The sequence below is a fragment of the Tauraco erythrolophus genome, chromosome 3, assembly GCF_009769465.1.
Source record: "Tauraco erythrolophus isolate bTauEry1 chromosome 3, bTauEry1.pri, whole genome shotgun sequence".
Taxonomy (NCBI): Eukaryota; Metazoa; Chordata; class Aves; order Musophagiformes; family Musophagidae; genus Tauraco; species Tauraco erythrolophus.
Window position 1 is genome coordinate 25,324,908 of NC_141467.1, and position 20,116 is coordinate 25,345,023.

The 20,116-nt window shown below is 40.3% G+C and overlaps 1 protein-coding gene across 1 annotated transcript in view; it reads right to left on the minus strand.

The window, feature by feature from the left end:
• SEMA5A (semaphorin 5A) overlaps positions 1 to 19,203 on the minus strand; it is a 236,043-nt gene extending 216,840 nt beyond the window's left edge. The window contains exon 1 of the mRNA XM_086609066.1: positions 19,071 to 19,203. Coding sequence (XP_086465192.1) covers positions 19,071 to 19,203 — 133 coding nt within the window. The remainder of the gene's footprint in view (positions 1 to 19,070) is intronic.
• Positions 19,204 to 20,116: the final 913 nt, after the last annotated feature.

The following is a 20,116-nucleotide window of genomic DNA, read 5'->3' on the forward strand; positions in this document are numbered from 1 at the left end:
ACCCAACCAAGCCAGTGGACAGAGGTCACACTAGGGACTGGAAGAACAACCCAGGGCATGGATTTAGTCCCTTGGCTGCTACATTCCCCTTCCACATGGTTGCACAAGCCATAGGAAGTGCTGCCTCGCACACACGGGAAATTTGCACTCTTGGAGACGGCAGGCACGGCCCCCGGCCTCTCTCTGCCTATGCTCACACCCAGAGGTTTCTGCGCCTGAGGTACCATCTTGCAGAATCACACACAAGCCTACTCCCAAACTGCCAAAGTACAACTCAGGCTATCAAAGTACTAACATTCAAATTTGTATTGCCGTGTGCAAATTTGCGGAGCTGAAAACGCCGCTGGCAGATCTGCACACAGATAAAGCCAGACGTGCTGTGCAAACAGCAGTCTCTGAAAGAGAGACAAGGCAAGCAGCTGAGAACGGGATTACTCAGCTTCACACTGGTAGGACCAATGAGACCCCCACTCTTAGTCTCCTGTAGAACAAGGAAAGCAGTAGCTCCCCATAGCATGAGGAGGCCAGGGACACTTCAGCACTCAGAGCTGTTGCCTTGCCAGCAGACTACAGGGAAGACTGAGATTCAAGGACGTAATTCTCTTCCACTTGTCCTGCTGTCTCAGCAAGGCACAATAAAGATTCAAGGTACCGCAGGTAGGTGATTGAGATCATTTCCAAGTTTGGAGCAAGGGGGCAGGGGCCAGGCAGGGAAAGGCAAGCCCAGGCTAGAGAACAAGAGGAGAATGAGGACTTGCTAAGAAATCTCTCTGAAATCCGATTCCTCTCTGTGCCTCCAAAATACAAATTATTTTATCCTGTCTTTGTTGCGTTCAGCAGTGTTCATGCTTGAAGGGGTAAGGTCAAGAAGAACAAAGGGCAGCTAGAGCTGAGGTTTTTTCAGCAAACACTCTGAAACTGCATCTCATGTGTGTCACAGTGGCATCACATGTCACATAGGAATAAACCTTTACGTGATAAAGCTACAATACACTGTAAAAGTAAAAGCTTACTAGTGAAATTCTGCTTTGAGTTACAGTACAGAATATTTATGTAACTAAATCAACAGAATAATTAGATTTATTTTCAACTAAACAGCAAAATCTAACTGAAAAGCCTTAGGTGAAACAAGACCTTTCAGTTCTGTTATGAGTTATCTCCTTGGAGTCAAAAACACATAACAAGCTATTAAAGATCTATAAATTATTTTTATTTGAATTAAAAACTCATGATAAAGTAATGAGCAATAATGATTACACTTTATTAATGGTTTTCACATAGATGCAACATGATAAGCATTATAAAATAACACAGATGTAGGTTTTGTATACTACAACAATACCAGGCATAAATGCATACATTAATTAAGCTGGCTTTCTAACACATACCCTAATCGTACCGCCTGCTGATCAAGGTAACAAACAGTAACACCCTCTCTTTTCCAATTCTAACCCTCCTCTTCCAGGCAGTCCCCTCCCTTTCCTCTGCCCTCGGTTCTCATGCGGCACAGTAAAACTCCTAGCCCTTTAGTGACGTCTCCCTTCTTACTCCTGATACTGAAAACCATCATTCAGACACACCTTCAACCTGGATTATTTTTTCTTCCCTTTAGAACTAAGTATGAATGTTCACCGTTCTGCAGACATCAGTCTCAGACTTAAAACTATCCATCGAAAGCTATATCATGTTATACATAGACTCACGACAACAACTGGTCTCCAACACATGCTGAATCCTTTAGGTACATTCAAGACATACTTACCCTTAGCAAAAAAAAAAAAAAGATTAATTTTTTCTTTTAGTTAATATTACAGGACTGAAATTTGCAGGCCTTGTAACTCAAAAACATTCTCAAAAGAAAACGCCCTTTTTCCCATAGAACTGTAAGACGGATATTGAAAAAGTTGGATTCTGAGAAAGCTACAGCTCTTTCACATGCTGTGAGTCACATGCTGCGGGTTTTCCTGGGGGTTTCAGGTTTTGAGGGGGTTTTTAATAGCTTAGATTTAATAAGAAACAAAGTTTGTCATGGCTCATAAACCTATGCAAAGCAAACGCACCAAAGTCCCCTCAGCTGCTAGGAAAGGTCAGGAGAGTCTCCTACAGAGCTTTAAAGTCAAAGGAGGTTAATAATCAAAGCTGGGCAGGAGGATGTTAGATACTCATATGAAAAATGAGAGTCCAGAAACCTGTCTCAGTTTTACTTCAAATATAGTATCTGCCCAACAGGCCATAGCTTGTTTGGTTTACATTGTCCAAGGACTTGCCAAGGGCTAAGCTCTACAGTTCCTTGCAAATGAAACAGTAAAGTTCCCTCTAACCTAACCTTCATTATCCGGCCTTTCAAAGTAGAGCTACTGTAAACAGTAAAATAAACCGAGAAATGACTAACAGGGAATAGAGCGGTATGTTTAGAATTGAATTCAGAAGAGATCTTTAATGGTAAATAACAAAGTTAAAAGACAATAAAGACCTCGTGATTTCATTAAAAAAATTAACATAGATATTAAAATTTTCAGTAGTGTTGATGGTGTATGTATGTGACATCTCATGCCATGGTGTCTTTTTTGAAAATAGTGAGCACAAAGTTGAAGAAACTCTCTTAGAAAAATAATAATAACAATAACAATAATAATAATAATACCACCACCACCGTAGTTGAAAGCTAGCAGATTCGCAATATTAACACAAGTCTCTGGAGGGCATCGGTATGACAAATTCACTAATCTTATCATAAGAAAACTAAAATATACTACTGCATGCTAAAGTTATTTTATAATTAAATGGATCTAATCTAAGGATGATACAATAATCCCCATCTTCCTGAAGCTGAATAAAGACTTCAGCCTAACTTAGATCTACTCTTCCTGTGATACTTAAGTTACATTACTATCCTCTTCAAAGGCAGTGAGACAAGTCAGAAGTCTCCACAGTGATGTGCCACGTTGGCTGTATTACATCACCCCCACTGCCAGCCTCATTAACCCCTGAGGAATCTATTAAGCAAGGTGTCACGGCTGGCAAGAGGCAATCCATTGGTTCACTCATTCAGCATACCCTGTTTCAGGATATATTTGCAGCATTCTCTCTTTAAGGACACAGTTAGGAGCACTTGTAAACCCTCTGCTATGACACTTCAGGACTTCACTGTCCCTAACTATTTTAAAACTAGGATTGAGAAAAACAAGATTTTCTTAAGTAATTTTTGTGCATCATTGCTATCAATTCAGTGTGATTGTTAAGTCCTCATTTTAAAATTCCCATTATAACATAAATATATCCACGAATAATAAATTCACTCAGAACAACTTCAGGAAAACAAGCATTGCTCTGTGTTGGAAAAAAAGACAAGAAAAATGGCACGCTAGACCCTATTGCATCTTTTACGATTCCCTTTTGTCTATACTTTTTTCCTTACATTTTCAATCACTAGTCTTTTCTAGCTCTTTCACTGTGTTCTTTCTCCTCACAGAAATGCATGAAACACATTCTTGCTGATAAGTCATTGATTCACTGCAGATGAAAGGAAAAAGGCACCACAGCTCAAACAAAGAAAGGAAATACATGCAAATACTATATCACAGGCTCCACCAACATAAAAAAAAAGAGGACTCCATCAGGACAGTTCAGCCAAAGAACAACTGTACTACTACTGAAACAAATCACAACTCACCCCTCCTTATCTGAAAGAGGCCGAGACTTATTTTGTGGACCACATTACTTACTTTTCTAGGACTTATTTGAGGCTCAGCATTCAACGACTCCATGTTTTAAATAATTCTGAGCAATAAGACTTAAAGAGACGCAAATAATGGGAAGAAAGCAGCTGTAGTTACAAACATGTAAGTGACAATATAAGATATCGTATATAGGTCGTTTTTTCCTCAGACGATCTTCTGAAAACACAGCTGCAAACAGACTTCCCGCTCAGGTAGGTGGGCTTGTCTGGTTGCTGTTGTAACGGAGAGAAGCCTATGTTACACCTGAACAAACTGCCCCGTGCACTCTCAGGCTGCAAGTACTGTGAAGCTCCATCACCAGTTATAGTGGTTCTATTTCTGGTACATAGTGTTTAAACCCATACAAATGTAAGTTGTTTTCTACTGTTGCAAAACAGGCCAGAATGGGTATATTCCTGTTGGATTCATGAACAACGAAATCATTAAAAGAGCCATTTCTTTTGAGAAAGGCAAGCACAAAGACAAGACAGGACGAGCAAGTCATAAACCAAAACACTCATCTAACAAATATAATAAACACAGCATATACTTTTCCATTTCCCTTACAGAAAAGACTCATTGTAGGACTTACCAAGTACCCCAGCAAAACCAATATGCTAATTGTACTTACATCAAAATCTGAGCGTGAACATCTGCCCAACTTCTTGCTGTTCTTCTGTAAGGGCCATGGTAGAAGCTGAACAGTTCAGTACAAAGACTGTTCAGCGCAAAGCAGAGAAGGCTTGCCTGTTATAGGCTGCTTTTCCAGAACCTGTAATTCCAGACATATACTTTCTATATGCAATGGTATGCTGGCAGATCTGCTTCCAGGACCATATAGCTCCTTAGCTTTACGATCCTAACTGCTTAGGCAGATTGCCTTGCAGAAGTGTATCACTAAGGTGACTGTGTCTTACCCATGCTGAGGAGCTCTCTTCCAGAGGAGGTTTAGGGGAAAAGCCCACAGGGAGATGCTGCAGAGTGCCTGTTGCCTAGGCTGTGCATGCAGACTCCCTGTAGGATGCAAAGCCAGGAGCCCTCAATATAGTTGCAGCCTTGAGTCGACACTCTGGGTATTCATTAACACTTTCTACATGGCTCCTAATGCTGTCTTTCTTTAGCATGCATTTCAGAGGCGGAGAAAATAATTATTAATGCAAGAAAGCTGGAGAGGGAATTTTTACAAGGGCGTGTAGGGATAGGACAAAGGGCAATGGATTTAAACTGAAAGAGGGGAGATTTAGATTAGATATAAGAAAGAAATTTTTCACTCAGAGGGTGGTGAGGCACTGGAACAGGTTGCCCAGAGAAGTTGTGGATGCCCCATCCCTGGCAGTGTTCAAGGCCAGGTTGGATGAGGCTTTGGGCAACCTGGTGTAGTGGAGGGTTTCCCTGCCCATGGCAGAGGGGTTGGAACTAGATGATCTTTGAGGTCCCTTCCAACCCTAACCATTCTATAATTCTATGATTCTATGATAATAGTAGAGCTTAAAGGTAGTACTGGCATTGCACTTTAGTCCCAGAGCTGAAGTTATGTATAAGGAGTAAGAAAATATCCAAGTAATCTGACTCTTAGACACCAAACACATATATACTCCGAGGCCAGGAAGGTGCCTTTTCTGTAAGTTTTAGTGTATCAGAAAGACAAACTACTGCGTTAAGAACATTAGTCAAATGGACAAACAAGAAAAAAAGCAACTCTCTAACATTTAAACCTTACAGAAAGAGAGAAATCTGTTCTGAACAAGATCAAAAAGTCAAGTTGATCCCAGCCAATGCCCCAGTGAAATTCCTGGTCCACCTCAGAACGTAGCCGGCATGTCCACTTTTTCATATATATGGTTCAAGAATCCAGCTGTCAAGGCTAAGGAGGGTCATAGATGTAACAGATTTAACAGTCTTTACTACCGGAAGGCTAATCTCATAATCTAACTGGAGTACACCAGAAGCAGACTGGATGCAACATATGCAGAAAAAAGAACTAGTTCAACAACAAAAAGATGGCATCAGCTGACACCACTTCACGCTTCCCTGTAAGATGAAAGGATTAGGACAAATAGGTCTCTTACAATACTCAGTATTGCCCTTTAATGAAAAAGACATTGCGTATAGCCCTTACCGTACAGAACACATTTATACTGGGACTGTGTACACCACTGACTTTAGTAATACAGAATTAAGAGTATGTGGACATCATAACTGGGAAACAAAAGAATATGTATTACTAATAGCTAATCCCTAATTTTTAATATGATTGAAAATTTAAAATATTTCTTCTAAAAATTAACATTACTTTTAAATCCAGATAATATATTGACAAATATAAGCATTCTGGTAATTAGACAGTAAGAACTGTACAGTTTCTAAAATAGAGATTCGGAAGGATATAAGAAAAGAAAAAAATCATTTCTTCTTACCAAGGAAAAAACTAAAAACAATTGTTTTGGCAGGGTTAGCTAATGCAATCCGATCCTCTAGAAAAGAAAAGATGGAGTTACAGCTTTAGCCACTGTGATGAAATCAGCAGCCACAAACTAAAAGATTCCTCTTTAAAGTCTTACCACACTACATTTGGTTCCCCTTTGGAAACATGAAAACATGTCAGATCTCCCTCTGCAGTTCAGAGCTCATCTTTGCTTAAGGGGGTAGGGAGGAGCAACAAGACAAAACCAGCCTCAAAATCACAGCTCTCTTTCAAAATCCAGTATTCTGAAGGTCTCTTTAGATAACAAACAAGGCAGTTGCCTTCCTCCTACTATCCAACACAACTTAATACAGTCCTGAACCTTGCCTTTCCTTACAAAGAGAACTGCAGAGGCCAAGAAATCTCTAGCCTTATCTAGAAGCTCTGCCAGCTCCCTGAGCTCCTCTCCACTTCAAATCATCTTTAATAAAACAGATCCTAAGACCATAAACCTCTTGACATTTTCCAGAAAGTTCACCACCTGCTTACTGGGCATTCATTTTTTTCAAACAACTATTACAGCTTCAGAACAATTTTGGAGGTAATGAGGCAGAGCTGTAAGTAATTTATTTATTATTATGGGAAAAACAGAAAATAAAACATGCCTAAAGTATATGTTTCTTGACTTTAAAAGAGTGAATTTTAACTTCTTTCCTAAGCCTACTGTAAACTTATTTCCTTCTACCCAACTCCTCGCATCTTTCGCTGGTCTCTCATCAGGAACGAAGTCAGTGCCTCCACCATTTGCCCACTGCCCTCCAGGCAGGGCAGGCGCAGCCACAGCAATTGCCCTGCCCTGGTTCCCTGCCCTGCTTTTACAATCTGCTCTAACCTCCAAAGTCCCAAGGTCTAAAATCCAGCCTGCATTCTTGTTTTCTTTGTCCTGCCAAAGCTTCCCCAGCTAGAACTACGTATTTCTGCATTCTTATGTGTGTGCATATGTGTATTACTGGGATAATTAAAGGGAATTTGGGTTCTGACTGTCTGTGCCCTCAGGGAAGAGACAGTAACATCTGCTGCAATGACTACTTATTTCTTACATTTCTGAACAAGGGTTTTGAATTGTTTATGCTTCATTGTTCAAACACACACATTGCATATAAATACAAGAAGGTGTAAGGGAAAAAATATCGAACCCCCACCTAGATGAAAGCAGTTTCAGCGCTACAAGCACAGGTTTTTATATACTCAGAATCACTTGCGAGTTCTACAGAAATTATGAAGTGACAAGGTATCAGCCATGATATACAATTACAGCCCCTTTGAGTTTTCTTTCTCTCGTACATAGAAACAGCATGAAAGTAGAGCCTCAGACCATTCCAGAAAACAACAATAAAAGCTATTTTGCAAAGTTACTCTAGCCAGCTGGAAGAGATCTCATCAACCATACCCTTCCCACTTCTAAGGAAACAAACTCTTGACTCAAACGCGGTGTACCTGACATTATAATATTTTTAAATTACACAGTATCAGTCATTTGAGGATAGCATTGTACTTAGAATAGTAACAAAGCATGCTTAGCTAGAGTTTAAGTTGCCAATAACTGTGCTTAAAATTTTTCAGTTGCCTAATGTTATGCACCATATTTTGAACAACGAACTTAAAGCGACTGTCAAGTAGGCCAAGAGTTGAAATAGGATTTCCAAATCCTAGTCTGCTTTAAAGCAAAAGGCCTACCAATCTTTACTAATTGCTCAAATTAGCAACCACAAACATATCATACCAGCAGACTACCATGAAGAAATAAATGAAAATTAAGGGAAAAGGAGAAGGGAATCGCCAAAACTGAAGCATCTGAGTTTGGGGGCTCAGTTCTGGGGTTTCCTGAATGCTACATTTAAATGCAATACAGACTCATGTTTGACTACTTGCAGATTGCATTCTACTGTCATTCTTAACTCTGTTTCATCATCATATACATCTGTCCTCATTATTTTGTAATAGAATATTCATAAGTATCAGCCTGAATGACATCACTTCGACATAAACTCAAACCCGCTGCTGTAGAAACACAGCAGGGATTGCAATCTGTCCTCTCACTGTTTAGGTTCTCCATTCTCTCAACTGTGGGAAACTGCTGTCCTCCTAGTAATTGTTAAATTTTATTTTCTTGAAGCTGTCAGAAGCAGATTTAGCAACCTCACTTTTCTTGAATTGCGTATACACCTGGCTGTACAACAGATCAGGGGTAGTGAACGCTTAGACAAGAAAAGAAACATAACAAAGAATTTTCAGAGTGGGGCACCTGGAGAACGACAAGACAGATTTCAGGTGTCATGCTTGTAAGGGCAATCAAGGAGTCACCTCCATTGCATTTCACAGCTAGGATGAGTCTCCTGTATATCAGCAAATAGCTTAACATGCATTAGAAGAAGGAGCTTAGACAGGAAGTAAAGAATGCTGAGGGATCACTGTAAAGTACTATAACCAATTTAGTCTAGCAGATTACATGTGATGGAATGGTTTACAGGCTGTATCACTTCGACTCAAGATTCTTACATATAAACACACACACGTTTTCGGGCAAAGGAGAAGGCATCCAGGTAAGAAACATAAACCACATACAAAATGGACAGTTAAAAGAAAAAAATCCAGTAGTTTTAAGATTAAAGGTGACCAGAAGCCTGTCATCAGATTAGAAGCAGATTAAAGTAGAGATGGGATGATGTTCAGGTAAGGAGGCACAAGCAGGCATACAACATAAAAACATAAACAATGCAGTGGTAATGAAAGGTGCTGAAGCAAAGATCAAGAGAGTTTAAAAAAAAAAAAATAGGGAATGTTCTGGACCATCAGCACCATAATAAGAAAACAGTAAGGCTAAATTCACATCCTTTAAGTGACAGGGAAGCCTGGCAGATGGCAAACGTATGGAAAGACTATGTTATGTAAGATTTAGATAGAGGGCATAGAGGGAAAGCACAAGTACAGGCTGGGCGGAGAATGGATTGAGAGCAGCCCTGAGGAAAAGGACTTGGGAGTGCTGGTGGATGAGAAGCTCAACATGAGCCGGCAACGTGCGCTGGCAGCCCAGAAAGCCAATCGTATCCTGGGCTGTATCAAAAGAAGTGTGGCCAGCAGGTCGAGGGAAGTGATTCTGCCCCTCTACTCAGCTCTTGTGAGACCCCACCTGGAATACTGTGTTCAGCTCTGGAGTCCCCAGCACTAGAAGGACATGGAGCTGGTGGAGCAGGTCCAGAGGAGGGCCACGAAGATGATCAGAGGGCTGGAACACCTCTGCTATGAAGACAGGCTGAGAGAGTTGGGGCTGTTCAGCCTGGAGAAGAGAAGGCTCCGGGGTGATCTTATTGCAGCTTTCCAGTACCTAAAGGGGGCCTACAGGAAAGCTGGAGAGGGACTTTTTACAAGGGTGTGTACTGATAGGACAAGGGGCAATGGATTTAAACTGAAAGAGGGCAGATTTAGGTTAGATATAAGAAAGAAATTCTTTACATTGAGGGTAGTGAGGTACTGGAACGGGTTGCCAAGAGAAGTTGTGGATGCCCCATCCCTGGAGGTGTTCAAGGCCAGGTTGGATGAGGCTTTGGGCAACCTGGTGTAGTGGAGGATTTCCCTGCCCATGGCAGGGGGGGGCGGAACTAGATGATCTTTGAGGTCCCTTCCAACCCTAACCATGCTATGATTCTATGATTCTACTTCAAGATGGCCCAGAAAAAAAGGTATATGGAGCCTGCTGCAGACAGCAGCGGTATTATCAGTCAAGTCTTAATAGTATGTCTCAATCCAATCTCTAAAAATGAGGAACAATCTAACCTGAAACATATAATTTAAGAGCAGAAAAGGGAGAGGAGAGAGTACAGAAAGCTAATCAATATAAGAGATCCAAAATTAAAAAAAAAAATAATAACGTGAGAAAGGTGTGAGAATTCCAAGGAGAAAGAAAACACTATCAGTGAACAAAGGAGGATGAACCAAGAGAAATTTTCACCCCATTTACCTGTAAATCGCTGATCCACACTTCAGGCTAGGGACTCATTCAGTGGGATAGGCAGAGATGAGCCCACTACTTTTTCTGAGCTGTTAAAATTATGTTGTGAAGTTCAGCTGTGCTTTGACACATGGAAATACTGCTTGCTACATCTGCCCTTCCCCGTACTGGTGAAAGATTTAGTTTGCCCTGGGGAGGTTCTGCCAGTAAGAAGCCAGTAACTTCACACCTGAACCAGCACAGAGCCCACACGCTCTGCCCAGCGTGCGTAGCTCCCCTGTCAGTTACCAGCTCTGGCCCCTGTGCTGCTGGTGCCTGCCTTCCCAAACGGGACGCTGACGGTCAGACAGACTGCCTAACATGCTTGACATCCTTCGTCATGCCCTCTCTTTGGAGGGGCTTAACCTTTCACTTTTTAACACTTACGTGCTGGTTTTGGCAATCGGCCGCAGAATTCATTGTGAAGAAAGTCATGTTGCACACAGTTACTGGAAACCAGTATTTGGTCTCAACATGAAGTTTTGTAAAGAAACTGCTCAATTTTTATATGTGTATTGTAGGGAACAGAAGCATAAAGCCAATTGCCTACAGACAGTTATAATAATGCCGTGTCACTTTTGTGGGAAACATCTACGTTTCAATTAGCAAGACCTTGTTTCTAGAACTGACCATTTTGCAATGACACATTCTTACTTATCTTGGTATATGAACATACTAAACTTCTTCATTTACATTGTTTTAGTATCATTCAATTTCTTGATTCTATCAATTCTACCCAAGACCATAGCTCTTAAGATATTTTCAGGTCGGAGAATATTTTGTGCAAAAAATATGAAGACCGAAAAAACAAATCATACTGTAACACAAAGGACATACAGGTATAGACGCTCTTCTTAGGAAAGCCTGCTGCCTCCCTGGGGCCCGAGTTAAGGACATTGCTCCAAAACTTCCACATTAGGGCAACAGAGAGGAAATCAAACATGAAAAAGTGATGGAAAGGACATGTCTGTGCAGCTCAATAGCCATTGCAGACACTGCTGATTTTCAATTATCAGGAACTTATTAAAATTAACATTTCATGATGGTGCAGCACTTGGCTGGGATGCCAGAAGACCTGTAAATTGATGCTTGCTTTAAAACATGATTACTTCCATAAAAAAAAAAAAAATAGCAGGTACACAAATCCTTTGCTTAGAGAATTCAATCCCTGCCATACCTTGGTTTTTAAGGGAATGCATATAAAAGATACCGGGTGACTCAGGGAAATAGTAAGGGGATAGTATCCTTCAATCTTCAGAGTTATAATTTTTAAAATTAACTGTAGGCAGTTGAAAGTTGCCATCCCCCAGCAGGCGCTTAGTCTCCTGTACAAAACTAAAGGCAAACCCGATTCAGTATAAAAAAATATACAACTGGGGGAGGAATTATTTTCCTCCTTAAAAGGGGCTGACTCTTGGCAGGGCAGTACAAGCAATCTCGTAGTCCTGTCATCTAGACAAACCAAAGTCGCAATATCTAGCAATCAACTTTTCTTCACTGATGAATCACCTTTATTTGAAAAAAAAAAAAAAAGACTTGAAAGAGGATAGAAGATGGCAAGCAACACACCTCCTCTATCCCGTTGCTGAAGCTGGCAGGAGGTCTTTAAAGTGTGTTTTTGAAAACTGGTGGAAAGAGAAGGAAAAAGCACTAAAAACTGAGCAGCTTAGTAGACTACTATTAGTTTAAACAGTAGCTTGCAACAAGATTAGGGGAAGGAGAAGAGAGTACAAACAAAAACAAGTTCATACACCATGTATCCTTCTTTGTCCAGCCCACATGTTATTTCCTCTTGGCACATGTTAAGTGCATGCACTCCATATACAAACCACACGATAAAACGAGCAGGGCAATGTACTGAGTCTATATTACTTAGACAAACATCAAGCGAGGGAATTCTGTGGTGGTTAGACAATAAGGTTAAGAAAATATATTTCTTAGGATTCCCGAACCAAGGAATCGAAAAATAACTATACTATTTTTCTTTTCTGGTTAACCTCAAGTAGAAATGAAGGGTTTACACTCATTTCTTCTATGGATGGAGACATGTTATTTTTAAGCATGTTTATTCAACAGATAATTTCTTTACAGCACAGCATGTGTTTAAAATATCACTAAATACAGCTTCTAAAATTATGTCAACTGATGCTTTTTTATTGAGACAGTATAACCTTAAATTCTGATTACTTTATGGGAGCACAAAACAATGAGATTTGCCCCAGAGCAGATGATCTCAGCTGTACCCTAAACGTCAATTAAGTGAAGTTCACAACTTCACTTTATTTCTGATAGAAAATCCAAAGAAATTCAACTGCAAGACAGTCAATACTTAAAACTTCACACCTGAGATTGGAGTCGGGTCGGTTTTTTTTTCCAGTTTAGTCTCACATACTGTTAGACACTCAGGATGGCCCCTTCGGTTCTACTTCAAGGCTAGAGTCTGCCTACAGGGCAAGTCTTCAGCTAAGTGTGTCAGTTTTGACAGGTCTGACTGTTTCAAAGTTCAGCAAATGGGAGAAGGAAAACAAGGTGACACTGTAACTACTTTTACACTTTTTTTTTTTTTTTTTAACTCCTCAAATAAGTAGTAAAATATCAGCTCCACACAGAGCTGCCACAGAGGTTCTGTTGAGTGGGTGGCTAAGTACTTTGAAACCTATGGAAATATTTAGACAAACGTTACACTACTCAACTGATTTAACTTCAGTTTTTTGTGCAAGAATAGTTCAACTTTTATAAACAGCTGTTATTTCTCACAGGCATCTTATTTTTCTAAACACTCTTTGCCTATGATCCTGTTCCGATCCAGAGGAAATTTGGTTTCCACAGCCTTTTCTAACTGTTTGGGTTAAACATGTCCCTTATTAAGAGAGTGTGTTTTCCAAGAACTTGACTATCAGTAAACCCCAATACACTTTACAGAGGTAACATTTCATATTTACAGGCACATGCAAGCATATTCAGATAAAATAAAATTTAATAAAAAATATAATTGTAAGGCTCTATCTTTAATGACCAGCTTATTTCATCCCTTTTTCTTTCTTATTTCAAGTATAAATATACTTATTTACACATTGCAAACATATGGTAACGTATGCAAAGACCAATAATCTCACACTATGAGGCTTTGAGCAACCCGGTGTAGTGGAGGGTGTCCCTGCCCATGGCAAGGGAGTTGGAACTAGATGATCTTTGAGGTCCCTTCCAACCCAAACCATTCTATGATTCTGTGTGTCTCTTCTGCCACCTGCACCTTGCTTCCTTTCATTCAGTTCTGTAACTTGCACGCAATTTATGACCTCTTGGCTCTAACGCTTTTATTGGACTTATGCTAGCTCAGCTGATGAATCCTCAGTACATGCATGTAACACAATGCAGATTTATTTATTTTTTCAACTTTTTGTTTTGAAAGCCTTGATTTCAACAGACTAGCACACCTTTGCACATCTGGAGGCAGAGTCCTCCTTGGACAAAAAGGAACTTAAAAGAGGGACATCATCACAGTTAGTCCCATCACATAAAACACTGAACTGCATGCTACCGGGCCGATCTTGTCAATCCAACCTGTACATAAGAGGCCACTTTTATACAAATCTGATCTCTATGATAGTTCCTACCAAATTTAAACAATGAGAAAAGGAAATTTCCAGCTTCCAAGGAAAACACAAAGTGCCTTATTCTAGTCTAGGAAAGACTATGACAACAGATTTTAGAGCTGAAATATTTTCAGATCTACAGTAGACTTTCTTATTTATTATAGTTTCTGGAAGAGAGAAAAGGTATGTTATGCATTTCTAACACTAATTATGCAGATAAACAAATTACAGTATGATTATTACCACTATGTATAAGAGACATAAAATGAAAGAAATTTTTAGATTATGCCAAAAATCCTTTGAAAACGCATCTCCTCTGCTTCTGCAACTTCTCTTTCCTCTTCTATTGGCAAACAAAATACTTGAGTAAAGGTTCTCAGCTGGTGGGTGAAATTCCTGCCACGTGATATCTGAAGATATATCACTGTCTGTCAGCTAAAACTATTTAGCTGGGAAACTCAGTGATAGAAATAGTATATGCCTTCCTACAAAAGTTGGCTTGACAGGATCATCACCTAAGTGAGCAGTTTTTGGTGGGCAGTGGGAAAGAAAGAAAGCTCTTTCAGGAGATACATTCCCTTTCCATATTTCACCATGACAACTCCTGAGGACTACTTTCTCTTTCTATTAGTATTTTGCAGCTGTTCATCCATACGCTACACCAGACTCTCACTTCATTAGTTTTATTTAATAGTTTATACTCCATCTACTACGCCTCTCAAAGGAAGACAAATCAAATAAGTACATTGCTATTTTGGCATACTAGAAACTACAGAAAAAAGGCTTTAGCCAGTTATAAATAAAACAAAAGAGTTAATATCTCTGATACTGAGTTTACAAGCTTTGAAGTACCTGCCCCTCCGTACCACTCAGTCTTGCTGGCTGTTCAGTGTCTCATACAGCATTTAGCTCAGGTGGATCTAATATTGTTAGAAGATGACTTTACAGAATTGGGTATTAATACAGCATCCAAATTAAAGGTTTTGTAGCTGTTAAGAATTGATTTCAGGACTCTGTGTTGGTCTAGCAGCACCAATAACGTCAATAGATACAGAGGGCATTTTCCTATAGGCATTCATGAAGTCAATAGAAGCTACAGGAAGAATACAGAAACTGGGAAGAGGGCTGGTTGAATCCTGCCAATTCCTGCTGCAGGATTCATTCATAGAGTAGCTCTTCTCATACACATCTCTATTTTTATACTTTGATACCCCAAGTAGCCTGTTCCTAACACACAAGTTTTTGTTGGGTTTGTATGGTGGGGTTTTGGTAGCGGGGGATGGGCTACAGGGGTGGCTCCTGTAAGAAGCTGCCAGAAGCTTCCTTGGCTCCAAGTCAGACCTGCCTCTAACCAGAGCTGAGTCAATCAGCACTTCTGTGAATAATGCGTTTAAGAAGGAACAAAGAAACTTGCATCATGTGGGACACGCAACAGGGAGAGAGAGGAAAGGACACGGGTGGCTATCCGCACTGGGTCACCCCTTGCCTCTGCCTGGTGGGGAGAAGATCGTCCATGGCAGCACAGTTCGGAGAGCTCCGAAGCTCCCCACTCCCGGACGCCTGCTGAGTGCAACTCATTGCACCAGGGCCACAAGAATTGGTTGGGTCAGTTGGGCCCAGTGCGGCTGCAGCGGGGAGAGAAGTGGGATGAGAGAGAAACAACTCTGCAGACACCAAGATCGCTGAAGATGGAGTGGGAAGAGGTGTACCAGAGCTGAGATTCCCCTGCAGCCCATCGTGAGACAGGGGGCTGCCCCCCTGCAGCCCATGGAGATTAGTGGTGGAGCAGTCTGTGAAAAGCTGCAGCCATGGAGGACCCAACGCCAGAGCAGGTGGCTGCACCTGAAGGAGGCTGTGACTCTGAGAGAAGCCTATGCTGGAGCAGTCTCTTCCAGAAGGACTGCATCCCATGGAAGCAACCCATGCTGCAGCAGTTTAGGAAGAGCTGCAGCCTGTGGGATGGACTCACATTGGAGAAGTTCGTGGAGAACTGTCTCCCCTGGGAGGGACCCCACACTGGAGCAGGAGAAAAGTGTGAGGAGTCCTGCCTCTGAGGAGGAAGGAGCAGCAGAAACAACGTGTCATGAACTGACTGCGACCCCCATTCGCCATCTCCTTGCACTGCTAGGGGGAAGGAGGGAGAGTCAGGAAGAAGGGAGGGGTGGAGGGAAGGTGTTTTTAAGACCTGGCTTTGTTTCTCATCCTCTCTGATGTCATTGCTAAGGAATTGAATTGATCTTTCTTCCCCAAGCTGAGTCTGTTTTGCCCATGAGCATCATTGGTGAGTGATCCCTCTCTGTCCTTGCCTTAACCCTCGAGCCTTTTCTTATATTTTCTCCTCTCTGTCTGACTGGGAGTGAGCAAGCAGCCACATGGTGCTTAGTTGCCAGCTGGGCTAAACCACAACTCTCAGTCATCTTTTCCTTTGGTCTTGTATCTTCTGTTTTCCCTTAACTAGCAGTCCTGCAACTACAAGTCAACCGCTGCGTGCTCACACCAGTTATGTTACGTAGCTATTACATACTGTATACTGCATTGCAAATATATTTCTGCACCTACTTTCTAAGATTTACTGGTGATTCCCAACAGATTATTATGGTGAGTACGAACTACAGCTTGTCAGAAGATTTTTAAGTAAAGGAAAACTTTTTCAAGATATGTCAGTACGTAACAGCAAAGATGTGTCATGGATATGTACTGATTAATAATATTTTTACCACAAAAGTCAAGTAGGAGTCTGGCATTGAAAATCTTAATAAATCTCATATTAACAATCTGACAGTAAATGCTTCTGTATAATTGTATTTCCCACACATATTTACAGCAAAAAGGAATTGGTTTTGTTCAGTAAACTCCAACTGTGACGCTATCTCTGGCTACATCAAAAGATGCAACCAAAACAAGGTAACAGAGGAGGTCTCTGTCCCCAAAAAGCCTTAGCATAGTAACTTAGAATTGGAAGGACATCAGTGGAAATTAAATATGACGGAGAACCATAACAGTCTAAGAGGCAGGATCAGGCTCAATTCTCCTACGTGTTGGCTGAGTCAGATTCATAAACCAACACATTTTTAATGAACTTTTAGCACATGACTCTGGTAACAAGCTTCAATTATTTGATTTTACAGTTGCATATATCAAAAAAAAAAAAAAAAGGTACATGCAGTGATTCCTTAGTTTGTGCAATTAAGCAGTTAAATGCCTTTAACTTTAACCTTTAACAGTGCTACTTCAATTTACAACATTGTGTATTCAGGTTATGATAAAAATAACATTTTTTAACTAAATTATACACACAACATTAAAGCTAAGAAAACCAGATATTTCATCACAATAAATCGTACTATTTAGTCCACGAATAAATGAGAGATAAAGGTCCCTCCTTCACAATTGACTGACAGTTTGCAGTTCCAAGGTACAGAATGTAACCACTTCAGTTCATTCTCCAGTGTATTGGAGAAAGGGACAGCTGGCACCATTACTCTTATTAAATATTAAAATGCCAGAACAAAAATACTTTCTGTAGAAAACACAACATTATTTTCTCTAACTTTATGAAAAGGATGGAAACAAATCTTTTTTCAATTAAAATTCAATAAATCCTAACTCATTTGAAAAAAAAAATTACACATGTGCTTTCTTAGAAAAACAGAAGGAATGCAATATGTAACATAGTCTTAATCCCTACATCCTCATAGCTACAAATTATTTGGAACTCATTCTAAGTTGCAACACTAATGGAAAAATCTCCGTTCAAAAAAAAAAAAAAATCAGATGAGTTATTAAATGCCTCTGTTTTTCACAGACAATATCCTCCAAATTTTCTTCACTTTGTTCCAAATGTTCTTCAGCAGTCCATCCTAATACTTAAGACAACATTCCCATGTATGAAGAAACTGGCTTGGAACTACCAAGTAAGGAACTTATGATAGAGCTCCAATGTAAAAAGGTTGTATGTATGAGGTGTAAGAAGGGCCAAGGTGGCCAAGGAGGAATTTAGAAATACCACATGGGCATGTAAGGATTATGTAAGGTTAAAAAAAGTTCAATGGGAATTAAGACTTGCACAGAATGTCAAGGGCAATGAGAGCTGCTTCTGCTGCTACAATAGTAAAGAAAGCTCAAATAGGAAAGATATAAAGCCTATTGCTGAATTGTGCAGGTGATCTAGTGCCAGCAGATACAGATGATGCTGAGGGCCTCAATCTCTCCTTTGTTTCAGTTTTCACCAACAAAATCTCAAAGGCATCTGATGTTTACCAAAGGGATTCAAGAACTACCAGTGGTAGATGCAGCCTGAGTCATGGATAACCTGCAAGATCTCAACCTACATAAATCCATGGGATCAGACAAGCTGCATCCACAGCCAATGAGATAATCATCTACTCTGCATCAGAAGTCACAGAGATGAAGGAAGGTCCTCAGTAACTGCAGGAAAACAAATGTGGGAACTACAGGCCCAGTCAATCTCACTTGAGTTCCTGGGAAATTTATGGAGTTAGTCCTCTTGGAATGCACTTTTCTGGACATACGGAGGAGAAAGTTACTGAGAACACTCAGCACGGATTTGCCAAGGGCAAATTATTCCTCCCGAAACCAATTGCCTTCTATAATAAAATGACTAGTTTTAATGATGATGATCTCAAGGCTTTCAACATCTCACTGCAAGTTAGTTACGGTCTGTCTCTTCAGGTGGACAACCTAATGGGTAAAAAGACAGTTGGAAGATCAAGGCCAGAGAGTAAATGTTTAATGGACCTTACTCCACCACAAGGCCCGTAACAAGCGGAATATCTCAAGGGCTGATCCTGGGACCTGTCCTGTTCAACACTTTAATCAACGACCAGGAAGGGGAGCAACAGAGTGCAGTCTGTAAAGTTTGCAGATAACACCGAATTCAGAGAAACAGTTGATAAGCTTGAGGGCAGAGCTGCCATCCAGAGGGACCTAGATGGGCTGCAGGAATGGGCCAAGAGCAACCTCAAGAAATTAAGTGTACACATGCAGGGTCCTGCATCAGGAAAAGAAAAACCTCTTGTAACAGTACAGGCTGGTTTTAATCACAGAGGGAAATGGGTCACCCACCTTTAAATGACATGTTCAGCACCAGATTGTGAACAAACTTTGTAAGTCTAGTTGTATTAAACTTATAAGGAACACAGTCCAGGTTGCTGTATGACAGCACTGAATGCACTTTTTTTTTTTTTTTCATACCATTATACATTAGAAACAGAAGTTTCCATGAAGGGATTACATAATCCTTAGCCTACTTCTGGAAAAGATTTTTTGTGCTTATCCCTTACCTTTGTATGCAATAACTGGGTGCTCGGCTCTGTGGCAGTGGGTATCTTCTGTTTTTGTTGGTTCCAGTATTCCTAATACTCCAAGTCCTGCCAACAGCAGTGAGAGGAGGCAGCTTCCTTTCATGGTGGTCATGCTGTCCTCCACAGAGGTCACTTCTTTTAACTGACTACTCTTCTTGCACTCATGTGGGAAATGCACCTGGAGAATTCAAAGAAATTTACTCAAGCACAAGAGCAATCCACAGAAAAAATTAGGCATTTCTTGATGTTTAAAACAAAACAACACTGCTTTCTGTCTTTGCAGTATTTGACTCCTCAAAAGTATGCTATCAGTGGCTCCTCTAATTACCTTATAAACATCATCAGTTACACAATTTAGAAATATTGATTTCTTTTATCACTCAGCAGGATTCGAGAACAGTTATTCATTATCCCCTTCTACTTTAAAGTTTTATTTTGTAATGTATGTGTGGAAAATAATGTCCTGCAACATTTTTTTTATTTTTTTTTTAGATACAGCAAATGTATCTAAATCTATGTTCCCCATTCACTTGGATCCACTGCTTTCCGCTCTGCCTTCCCCACAAAGGAAAGAATGCCTTGATTCCTTGTGAGTATAAAGTAGGAAAGGAATTGCTCCTTCATGTTATTGATTGTTTTGATAAAACAAGAGCTCTAAAGTATGTATTTTTTGCCTATCCTTAGAGTATGTATAGCACAGCACAGAAAGCAGTAGGATCAAGTTCACCCAAACACTCTGACAACGTATTTTTGCTTTACAGGAGGGAGAGCCATTGGTTCTGATATTGGCTTAATCCCTACCCACTTGCTAAGACTGATGACTAGGTTGTGTATTGCAGATTCTAATGCTGAAGGCCTCTTTCTACTAAAATCCAGACACCAAAAAATGATGTAATGGTTTTCATTCAGTACCAGAATAAAGCTGAAGTTTCTACTCCCTGAAGTTTCTACTCCCTCCCTATCCCATGCGATAATCAGACGCTTATAATAAGTGACAGAAATTCCTTTATCTTTATCATAACAAA